This window comes from Uloborus diversus, chromosome 9, assembly GCF_026930045.1.
Source record: "Uloborus diversus isolate 005 chromosome 9, Udiv.v.3.1, whole genome shotgun sequence".
Taxonomy (NCBI): Eukaryota; Metazoa; Arthropoda; class Arachnida; order Araneae; family Uloboridae; genus Uloborus; species Uloborus diversus.
Window position 1 is genome coordinate 100,626,839 of NC_072739.1, and position 11,964 is coordinate 100,638,802.

Below are 11,964 nucleotides of genomic sequence, written 5' to 3' on the forward strand. Positions count from 1 at the left end.
TTCTTGACCAGTTTTTGAATATTCGATTATAGGGCAGACCGATTAGTGAATGAACACTTTAACTCATTTTCATTTTCAAAAATCCATGGCATCGTTCAAAAGTGTAGTATTTGTCACATCACAGCAAAGCAAATTAGATAATAAGTGTAATTTTTTTTTTAATTGTGAGAATTTTTATGGTTTTGCATCTAGATTTTTTGGGGGGTTGAAATGAGAAAAAACTGCCACACGCCAACAAGCAGACCAACACAGAGTTTTCCACTTGTTTTCCTTGCAGAAATGTGTTTAAACTTGATTTTTACAAAAAAATTACAAGGTGTTCACTTACTGTTCGGTCTACCCTAACTGTTATAAAACGCACCTAAGGTTACTTTTAATGCCTTGCTCGATATCTTGGCTAATTTATGTATGGTAATGCTGAAAATCAAAATTCACAAAGATATGTGGATGAAAACTGCATTGAAAGCATAAACAAAAAGTAAAAAATATTTGTATTCAACAACAAAATGGAGCAAAATTATATTTAGCTTCACTTTTATGTTTTAACTTTTTCAAACCTTCAGGCCTCCCTTAAAATTCTTCCGATGCCTCCCAGGTTGAGAGCCGCTGCTTTAGAGGACAGGCAGACCTATTTGACATTTTGGTTCCTATACCGCTCTGCCTTGTTTGTAGTATTTGGAAGTATGCTATTATAGTTGCTGGTTGCTAAAAATAAACAATTAGAAATTGAGTAAAATGCCACTTTAAGCTAATCTTACCAGTGGTATCTCTCATACACTCTTAAAACAAAAATATTGGATGAGGCAGCTACTATTATAGCGACTATAATTTTGTAACATTAAAAATGTGTAATTTACGTTTTCTTCTTGTAGCCCATGCTCTCTAGATGCCATTGTGTTTGGATTTTTAGCTCCTCTTCTAAAAGCTCCATTTCCTAATCCAGCCCTCAAGAACCATTTAAAGAGCTGTGTAAATCTTAGTCATTTTGTCCAAAGAATATTAGATAGATTCTTCCCATTGTCACCAGAAGGTAAGCAACATTTAACATATGCATGCAGCCCTGCCAACCCTACTGCATTTTTCAGAAGCTGTCTACATTTTAACCCCATTTTCTGACATTGAAGATAAAATCTTGGGCATTTTCCCTTTGCATTAGAAATAAATGATGAAGCTTTTAATGTTGCTTCAGTTAACCGACTGATTATTTTATATTTAATAGAACTTTTAACCCTGCTTTATTGATTGTTTTACTTAAAAAGACAAATTAATTAAGTACAGTGGGAGCCGGTTAATTGAATCAACCACTGTACTTCACGGGCTGAGCTTTTGTCTCTTATTTCTTGTGCCCGTGATATTTCAAGGACAGAACGTATAAAGTTCAAGCTTAAAAAATTTCAAAGTCAAAAATGATTACATATATTCTTAAAAACACTTTTATTAATGTCATTTTTTTGAATGAAAAAACACAATAATGGTTGTTTTTTAGAAAATAATAAGGTTGTTAAGCAGTTAATATCACGGAAAATTTTCTTCATTTTTACTTATTTTTTCTGCTTTTTTTCCCCGTAAATGTTCTGCAGTTTTGGAAAGATAGGTTGTCAGGAATGCATATATTTACTTTTTTGGGAAATGAAGCAATTTTTGCCTTTGCATGCATATCCGAGAGCATCACAGAGTGTTGTCTAAACACATTTTCTTACTAGTTCTTAAATCTGAATTTCATTCTGATGCCCATAACACATTTTAGTTCTATCATTATGTATATGTAAGCATAGGGGTCTGTCCACAGTGACTGACGTTACAATTTGACTCTATTTTTAACTTATAATAAATTCAGCACTGAAATATATGAACACTGAACTTATAATAAATTCAGTTCTTGAAATTAAATTTTGTTTCTTCTGAAATTGATCAAAAATATCATGATATGGTACATCACTGCCCCCACACTTGTTTTCAGACTTGAAGATTTTTTTTTTGTATGAATTTAAGAGAAATGAAAAGATGTGACTGACGTTATGTAGAAGAGACATTGAGAAAAGTGACTTATATATAATTTGACATTCTCTTCAAACTAATATCGTAAAATCTAAACAGATTCTTCTGCTTAAAATGGAGATTTTAGACTTGATGAAAACACTTTGTTTTATTTTAAAAACTTAAAACTGAAAGTATAAAAATTATTTAACACCTGTGACTAATGATACAAAGATTTTGTGACTGATGTTACCTTTACAATAAATTGCTGCAATTATAAATTATTTCTCCTTGAAAATAAAATTAGCATGTGTTTTGTTTAAATTTGTTTTTAAATTACAGAAAAAGTATATTTAGAAAGTTATATTTTTAATGTATTTCATAAAATAAAAGTTCTCTTGTATTTACTACATCTAGTGCGCTGAAAATTTTATTACTTTCTCTTTAATTTTTATTACTTTGTGAATAATAAATTTCATCCATATTGACAGGCTATTTCCAATGTTTTTCTGCTTAAATCTTGACAGTTACTAATTACTCCTAGTTTTCAATTTCAACGATTCCTACTTCTAGTGATACAATTGTTTGCCATATTCCTCAAGAACCCGTTCCCCATTTGCAGCCAACAATTTTGAAACATGTTCTGCTGGAAGTGATTCCCTCCTTTACCGTTAAAAAAAAAGTATTGTTGCTAAACACCTGCAGCTTCTGAATTAAAAAATAATAATAATACTCAAATGTACATCTTTATAGCATGACTGCAAATCGGATGGTGATAGCTCTGAAATTTGCATGAAGCTGTGACATTCAAAAATATTTCTGTATGGATGATGTAGCACTTTTATTCAAATGTAATACATTGATTAACTAGGAGTATCTGTTTGTCAAATTTCATGTAGAAAAAGTATTTTACAGCTACAGTTTTCTTTTGTGACGATATGACAAAGAGTTCTTTGAATGACGAACAGATTTTACCAAGGTTTCATTATTTTAAAGAGGGGTAATGCAGCTGCTAATTTAAAACAGGGACTTCAATACTTTAAATTTGTTCTACTCTTATTCTACTTCTTCACCTAATTTCTCTTTTTAGTTTTATTCTGAACTAACTCTGGTAATTATGCTAGGTTTTTAAAAATTATTTTTTTTTATTTTTTATCCTCTGTTCTTTTTAGCTTCTACTTTGTTTTACTTTTTGTAATTTTCATGTTTTCCTTTATTTCTTAATTTATCTCATCTCCTTTTTTGCCTTTCTGCAGCAGCCAATGCTTTTTATGCAATTTGTTTGAGGTTTATTAACGAAAAGAGAAATGTGACTGATGTTACATATTTTAAATAACTTCTAAATAATTAAATTCAACTATTTCTAAATATTTAAGAGATTAATGTTGAAAATATCATCCTAAATGAAGAGAATATGACTTTTTATAAACTTGAGTTTGTTTTTGTTTAAACAATGCAAACTTTTATACAATTTTGTGACTGATGTTACATTAGAGTATGAGGCTTAGTTTAAAAAAAAAAAATGTTACGAGACAATTATAACAGTTTAAAGTATCTTTGTTGGTCTAATATCTTCCTGTGTAAACTAAATTTCAATAAAAAAAAATTAAATAGTAGACGTAACAATTAATTTCCTAAGTAAAAAAAAAAAACTTTAAGAACCGCTAATGCAAGGACACATGGGCACTGAGTAGTGTTGTCAAAATTCGCCTATAAAACTTACAAAAAATGTGTGTTTATAACTTTTTTCGCATAGTTTTATAAAAATACAACCTTTTTTATGTCATATGAAAGAAGCAAAATACTGATACAATGAAGTTTTTTTTTTTTTTTTTTACTGTGATGTACCTAGTTTCATGTACTTGCCCATAGGAGTTTTGTAGTGGTTATAATGTTTTCCCAAATACCCACCACCCTCTTGTGGGTGCTCAAATGCCTGATGTTATAGATATTGCATAATTTGTTGATTTCTCACTGATTTCCTCTTAAATAGAAGAAAATAATGGAAAGCTATGTGGATTATTTATCCTCAATTAGTCTCCAACTTTTTTTTTTTTTTTTTTTTTTTTTTTTTTTTTGAGGAATTATACAGGGGTTACCAACTAAAATAGCAGCATACAACATCTTCCCCTCAAAAGTTCTGCCTCAATCTCATTCATGGTTAAAATTTTATCGGAGGTAATTTTTCAGGGAGAACAGTACAGTGATCTCTCACTTATATCAGGGTGGCGACAGATCAGGGAAATCAGGGAACTTTATTAATCAGGGAAAAATCAGGGAAATATCAGGGAATTTTGAAAAAATAACAAAAAATCAGGGAAAATTGATTTTATCAAGAAAAAAATTTTTTTTTGCTTTAAAAAATTAAGTTCTCTAATTCCCTATGCATTTTCCACCAATTATCTGTTCAAAAAAAAAAGTAAAATTAATGAGGTGCAATTATACACTGCCGCATATTTGCGCATCTTTTTTCCTCAACGTCAAAATATAAATTGAATCTTACTTATTAACCACAGGATGAACTTCCTAAGATTGCTTCTGTGTCTGTTAGGTTGTTTATTTTACCTAGCTTGAAATTTCCTTTCACGCTTTCAATGCTACGTAAAATAAACAACCCTACAGACTAAGAGGAAGCCTTCATTAATGCCTTAGCTCCTTTGCCTTTATTCGATTGTCTCGAAGTAATTAGCATACTGTAATCGCAATTTCAAGAAGAAATCTTTGGTTTTTGAATTGATACTACAAAAGCTTAAAAGTTATTGCTTCGTGTTTTTAATTAAATTGCTAAAATTGAACTTTCAATCAAAAAAACTTTTTTGCCGTTATACTATTTGCAGTTACCACAGATCATAAAGGTTTTCTTTTCTTCAGTCTTAAATGATACTTTTATTTTATAACCAAGTTGCATTCTTCTTTTATATATTTTGAAATTGCCTAATTGCGTTTTTCTTTTTTTTTTCTTTCATTTCAAAGTTGTTTGTTACAAAAGTAATCTAAGATTTTTTCGTTACATACTGAAATCATTTGAAATAGAGTTAACTTGTGTACTTAAGTAAATATCTTTATTTTTTTTTATTGTTCAAATGCTGTTTTCATTCATTAAAACCTATGTTCTTGATTAGAGAAAAGCTCCCTATGAATGGATGTCAAATGGTTTCATCTTTTTTGCATAAATATGTCAGTTAGTTATATAAGAATAACTACATTGCTTCTATTCTTCTTAAAATTCTTATGCTAAGTGGTTTCTGGAAGTAAAGTTTTTTTTTTATTTTAATTTTCTATATTCTTTCCATATAGAAAAATTTAATATACTATTTTGTAGGTTTTCCCCCCAAAAAATTTGACTTGATATGTTTTTTTTTAACAATTTTATTTAAAAAGTAGCATCTTTTAAAAATATATCTTTAATTCAACAACTTAAAACATTTAAAATACTGCATTTTATACAAATGTACAATGGATTTCAAGTACAGCAAAAAAAGAAAACCATTATCATTGGTAACGTAAATCAGGGAAATTTGGTGAACTTAATCAGGGAAAAGTCAGGGAACTTTTTTTCACAATTCCTGTCGCCACCCTGTATATGCAACCTTTGTTGTACACGTTTAGTTAAATTGCCTATCCACGCTTTGCTTATTAGAAGATTTGTACCCTTCTTGTTCTAATGCATTCACATGCCCTTAGTCCATTGTTCAGATTCTTCCAAGAACATGTTCTTTTTCGCAAAAGTGTGCAATTGGGGGTGGGATTAGTCTTGTGATTGCCATCAAGAGGGGAGAACGGGTTATATATAAAAAGGTTGACGTCACTAAAAGTTGTGGCCAAGTGGTAAGCACTAGCATAGCCTACGAAGATCTTTTGCATCCTCGTAGACTACAGCACTGATCACCCAACATTTTTTAGGTTTTCAGAAATTTGCTTACATACTGTACAGTTTCTAAAAAATGACAAAACGTACAACTTTGAATTTATTAAATTACAATACATAATTGGAAATTATGTGTGTATTTATTCAGTAGTATTAGTAGTCTACAATTGGTATAACTATAACTAATGTTAACTTGTTGCGTTTAAGCTTATTTTTGGGTTTTTCACTTTTGAGCCAATCTTACTTGTACACAAAAAGTTTTGTTGTCCCCTTTGGTTGTGTATAAGTGAGAGGTCACTGTATTTGAAAAAGAGGTGATTTTGAAATGTTGGCCATTTTGTTGGTTTGCTGTGCTCAGCTCTGTTCAATTTGATATTTCTAGTACTGATCTTTAAATATTTTTTGTAGAACTTGAAGCTTTAAGGAAGAAAGAAGCACAAGAAGCTGAAGAGAAAAGTGAATTTCCTCATAAATGGAGAGATATAATTTTATCTGTTTTGTTTGCTGGGGCTGTCATGCTAGGTTATGCTGTAACCAATATTAAGGTAAGCAGTAGTCTAAAGATCCTTATGATATACTCCTTTTAGATTTTGAAGGATCATTTTGCTTGAAAGTATTTTGTTTCTATATGTATTTCTTTGATTATTCTTGATAAATGCAATTTAATAATGTTCTGAACTAATAATTGTAATTTTTTTTTGCATAAATACAATACCCTGCATTGAGTTATATTAGTAAAATATTTAATAGTACTTTAATTTTGAAAACTAGTTTTACTTACACAATTTTATTTCCCTGCTCAATTAAAGAACTTCATTTTATAAAAGCTTTAAACAAAGTTCATATTATGCAGTAAAATCTGATTATAGTGAATACCAACAAAACAAAATATCCGTTTCAATGAAATTAATGTTCAGTCCAGTGGCGCAGCTAGAAACATTTTCTGGGAGGGGTTTTCAAAATCGAAAATTGTTGCTTTCTTTCTATTTATCATGCAAAAGTATTCAATATATTTACTCAAAGAATTTGCATGGATTAGTAATTGTTCATTTATAACATTCGCTTAAAAATAATTAATAATTCGTATTGATATCAATGTGGTTTGACTTTAAATCGAAGAAAGTCAGAAAAAGCATAGTGTATTTATCAAAAGTTTTACTTTTATCTCGTGTATATTCTCACGTTATCAGAGACCATGATACTCTGTTTGCTTTATTGAGACTATTTTAGCCATCTTATACCAATAGGGGTGCTTATCATGAAATATTTCTTGTATATTTAAGAATTGGAAAGTATTTTGTGACTGGTTTCCTCAATTATTGAGAGCAGTAAGATAATTTGTTGAAATTTATCCCACTTGGAAAAGTTTAAATTCTGTTTTTCTCCCTTGATTTGTATGGAGGTAATTAATGTGTTCAAGTTCTGGAACCCCCCCCCCCCCAAAAAAAAAAAAAAAAACCTTCTGTGGCTGCGCCACAGATTCAGTCTCATTTTAATTGCCACAACATTGCATGAATTCCATAACAACAAAATTCTTGTTACAACAAACATAGTTTGGAGTCCCTTGAAGTTCATTGTTACAAGTTTTCACTGTAGTAGATTGTTTTATTTTATTTTTATCTATTTATTTATTTATTTTATCTGTGTATTTATTCATTTTAAGAATTTATGCACCTTTGCCAACACAATATGTTTGCAAAATGCACTTACTTAATATAGAGGGGGGGGAAATAGTTCACCTTATGCCTAAGCTTGAACACAACAAAGAGTATAGCTTTACAAAAATGAATCTGTGTTATTTATTATTATCACAGCCCATACAGAAGAAAATGAAAAAATTTTATAAGTAATTCCTTGGTTCATCTATAGAAATTTTAGAAATTGTAGGTGAGTAAAAATAATGATGTTTGTTGATATTATTTAAGGGTAGTCAGCATGAAATTTTTATATTTGAGATATTGTACAGTGAAGCACCGTTTATATGTTTCTCTTTTATACGTTTTTATCAATTATATGTTCTTAAATTGGTCCCTGCAGAGTCTAATGCATATTAACTCATACCAGTTATAGGTTTTTTCATTTATACACTTTTTTCATTCAGTCCCTTAAAAATGTATAAACGGTGCTTCACTGTAATTTGTGTGTTGTTTTGTTCTGATTTCCAATTCCATTTTTATTTTTAACCATTGGTCTGTGCTTGGCTGCATATCAGCACTCGTATGTAATACATCTAATGTCAACAGATCATGCACAAATGGTTTCGATTATATAAAAGTTGCTAAATCAATTAGAATTATTTTAATTCCTGAGGTCTTTGCTCCCAGCTCGCTGACGTTCACCAACCCCTGAAGATTGCTTCACAATCTCATTTAGTTTTCGAAGATTAAAATCTTCCATTAGGAATAATCAGATTAAAATATGCATTACAATTAGAAGAAAATGAAAATCCCCTTCCTGTAGAAAATAGATTTAAAGTAAGAGCTCATTATAATTTGAACAATATTAAAGACCCTCTCCCCATCTGCAGACAGTAGGAACTTGTTGAAAATATGCATAACCAAGTTATTCAACGGAATCAAAAAGACTTTGAAGAGCACCCCTTCCCCAGGTTTCAAACTAACTTGTACCAATTTGCACAACTATAAGTGGGTGCAAAGGGGCTCCTAAGCATTGCAAACTGACTGTCTTGTACGTTTGAAAAGTAGTTTTCAAATGTATGGTCACCTGTAACATTTTTCTCTTTGGCTCCAGGCTTGAATTGAGTTTAGTCTAGGACTTTCTCTAAAATACAGAACCTTATATTAGCTATTCTAATTAATTGAGATAATTGAAACAAACTTAATATGGTGCAGAAAAAACAGCTTTTTTTGAATGACATAGAGTGTTAAGTGGAGTGGGAAATCTTCCATCATTTTAATAGGTAATTTATGGCAAAATTTTAGCTAACAAAATTTCAAAAAAAACTAACTCTACATTTTTTTTTTTTAAAATGCTCTGAGGGGAAAAAAGTCTTAGGCTCAAAGTAATTTTGCACCAAATTTCAAGGCTGTAGGTGCCTTGCTGTCTCCTGCCATACCACACTACAGACTTCCTTACCCAATTTCTTTGATGTTACTTTTTTAATGCATAAAGAAACCATCCATTTCGGGACAACTTCGAAGCCATGACTTCATCAAAATTTTCCTCTTAGCTCAAACTTTTGAAATGCTTGAAACGTTCTACATTTTAACTCATTGATCTATGTCTGTATTTTAGGTGTTTTATTTTTTTTTAAATATGTTCTATGTTTTTCCCTCTCTCTTAAATCCTTCCTAATTAAAGTTTTGTTATTTCAAATTTTAAAAACTTGTTTTAAACTTGAAATTAGAAAGCGGAGTAAGGTGCATGTGGCCCTTCTTATTATTTGTTATTCTATAACACTAGTCAACAAAAAGAACTTAGTCTGCATCCTGGTTTTAAATAGTCAATTCCTACTAATTGTGGGTCAAGAAAAATAAATATAGTAGTGGATTTTTTTTATTAGCTCTTGTTTTCAAGACACATAAAAGCCCACTGAAGAAAGATGCACAGCAACCACACATTGATTTAAAGGTAATGTTAAAAAGGGGGGAGGGAAACCTGTTCAATAAATGTTATGAAATAGGTCCTGTTTTAATAAACAATGCTTATTTTTCGGAAAGCAGTGGTTACTTTTGGCTTATTGCTGTAAACGCTTCATTTCTGATTGCTTTTGCAAAGAAGGACCATCTCTTGTAATAGTTCATCAGCATTTAATGAGCATTAACTCAGCTCAATGACCCTGATATCTGCATTCCATTGTAAAGATATTTTGGTGAATCCTTTCCACAAGCTCACTGCTCATAGCTTCAGTTTTAAAACAAGATATCCTGAAAGATGTGAACAAAATAGAGTTTCAGACACACATCATTCATCAATGGTCACAGAACTTTCATAGGGATTGTTTGACCAACTGTTTTTAGTTCTTGTCTTCTCGCCTGCTTAGAAGTACAGTATACTCCCAATTATCCGTGTGCGGATTATCCGGTTTGCGGATTATCTGTGCATCATTTCGGAATCACACTTTTCTAAAGCTTCGATGATGTTATCGATAATATCATCATTGAGGAAGTTAAAGAAATCAAAGGTTTCGAATCAGTTGACACTGAAAATATCAAAGAGTGGTTTAAAAGCGACGAATGTGAATCAGGATTTCAATGTCTAACTGACGAAAATATCATTGAACTTGTTACTGAATCAAACGGAAGTGATGATGCCGAAAGTGAAGATGAAGAAAATACAATTTCACATTCTACTGTTCTACAATCTGTGGAACATTTATTGGACTAAACGAGTGAAAGAAGTTAAGATTACGAAGAAATAATTGCAGTAAGAAAAATTCGTACGGACATATGCAACAATTTAAACAAACAAAGAAAACAAAAATGTATCACCGATTTTTTTTTTAAGCAATAAATTTCGAAGAAAAGATCCTGGTTTGTGTGAGTATATATACATATTATTTAGTTTTTCTTAATTTCCCCTTTAATAGTTACCCTGCATATTCTTTAAATGATTTTTCGGATTATCGTGTTTTTCATTTATCCGTGCTACGCCGCCCGGTGATTAGCACGGATAATCGGGATTATACTGTACTTGTAATACACCTTTAAAAGGCTTCCTGGGCATTCTTTATTCCCCTCACAATTTCATTAGATTTTTATAATTGTGCCTATTTGAAAGGTGCTTGTTTAAAAATTCCCCTACCTTAACTTCAATATATCTTGGAAATTTTCCACTAAGGTATTGGAAAATTGTCTTTGTTAACAGCTTTCTCAAAGTTCTTCATTTTTCCAAGCAGAATGAGCATGGGTGAAAGCAGGAATGGGTGGATCTGTTAGAGGCTGGTTTTTGGCATTTCATTTCCCAGAATTTAAATTTCTTGAAGTCCATTTCGGTTTTCACGTAGCCACGTTCTATCTGCCAGGAAAAAAGAGCTTTAGTGAGAGTTCACTATTCTAGTTAGCTCTGTATCTTGAAAACTAGTTTTGAAAACTAGAAGTTAGATTAGATTTGCTGAACTTACCAGTTTACTTTTCATGCAGTTTTTTTTTTTTTTTTTTTTTTTTTTTTTTTTTTTTTTTTTTTTGTGTGTGTGTTCTTGTAATATTATATATAAATTTAAAAAAAAAAAAGCAGAAAGTCGTTCAATTTCGTAGCCTCGTAGTTTAAAGCTGTAATTCGTAGAAACTATGATTTTTCGTAGCAGTTGGCAGCTCTGTACATATGGTACAAAACTGCACAGTTATAACTTTTGCAGTTTTTAAAAAAGAAAAAAATCCCATAAATGATGGGTTAGTTGATTCAGAATGATTGTCGCTATGATGAAGAAACAAGTTGTACTTTGTCACAAATTTTTGTTTTCTCAATTTTTTTTAATTTAACGATCGTGATCATTTTTATTTGTTCGTTCTTTAACATTTGTAAATTATGGTTAACCATCCTTTGATGCACTCAATCTCTAGATTATTTGTAGCAGCTTAAATAGTTTTAGCCAAATTATTTTTTAAAGATGGAGAAAATCATACATAGGCGAGAAAATGGGAGACAAATATTTTCTCATTTGATTTTAAGGTCAAAAACGTTGTATGCTAATATTTTGTCATTCTCTTTTCTGTGAGAGAAATGCTCCTCAACATTTTTTAATATAAAAACTACATTACAATTTTAGGTAAAGTATCCCGAAGACCATGATGATTACTTATATGATGATGACCAGGAATATTATGACGAACAAGAAGAAGATAGCAAGAAATAGTTTTGTGATCCAGTTTGTACCTTCATAAATTCATCAGCACATCATGTAATTGAAGATTTTTTAGTTTATATTAAAAACTAGCAGGTCCTTTCATTGAAATTTTGTTTTAGATTATTTTTGTATCTCTTAGCCCTGGGGTTTTAATAGTACAGTAGACCAGTGGTCTCAGTGCTTATGTTCATTTCATTTTACCCTTTTTTACTTTATAGCCCTGCGGTTCCCAAACTCTTCCAATTTCCGGCACCCGTTGAAGAATTAGAATTTTCACATGGCATACCAGTTCATTGTTTATGTATTCATAAGG

General features: G+C 30.7%; 1 protein-coding gene across 2 annotated transcripts in view; it reads left to right on the plus strand.

Annotated features, from left to right (window-relative positions):
• LOC129229873 (metaxin-1-like) overlaps nt 1-11,753 on the plus strand; it is a 29,508-nt gene extending 17,755 nt beyond the window's left edge. Inside the window, exons 7-10 of one of the 2 annotated variants that reach the window (XM_054864252.1) lie at nt 873-1,030; nt 6,254-6,390; nt 7,660-7,732; nt 11,574-11,703. In XM_054864252.1, coding sequence (XP_054720227.1) covers nt 873-1,030; nt 6,254-6,390; nt 7,660-7,695 — 331 coding nt within the window. In that variant the 3' untranslated portion in view covers nt 7,696-7,732; nt 11,574-11,703. Of the gene's footprint in view, nt 1-872; nt 1,031-6,253; nt 6,391-7,659; nt 7,733-11,573 lie in introns of both variants that reach the window. The other variant, XM_054864251.1, reaches the window with a different exon arrangement.
• Nucleotides 11,754-11,964: the final 211 nt, after the last annotated feature.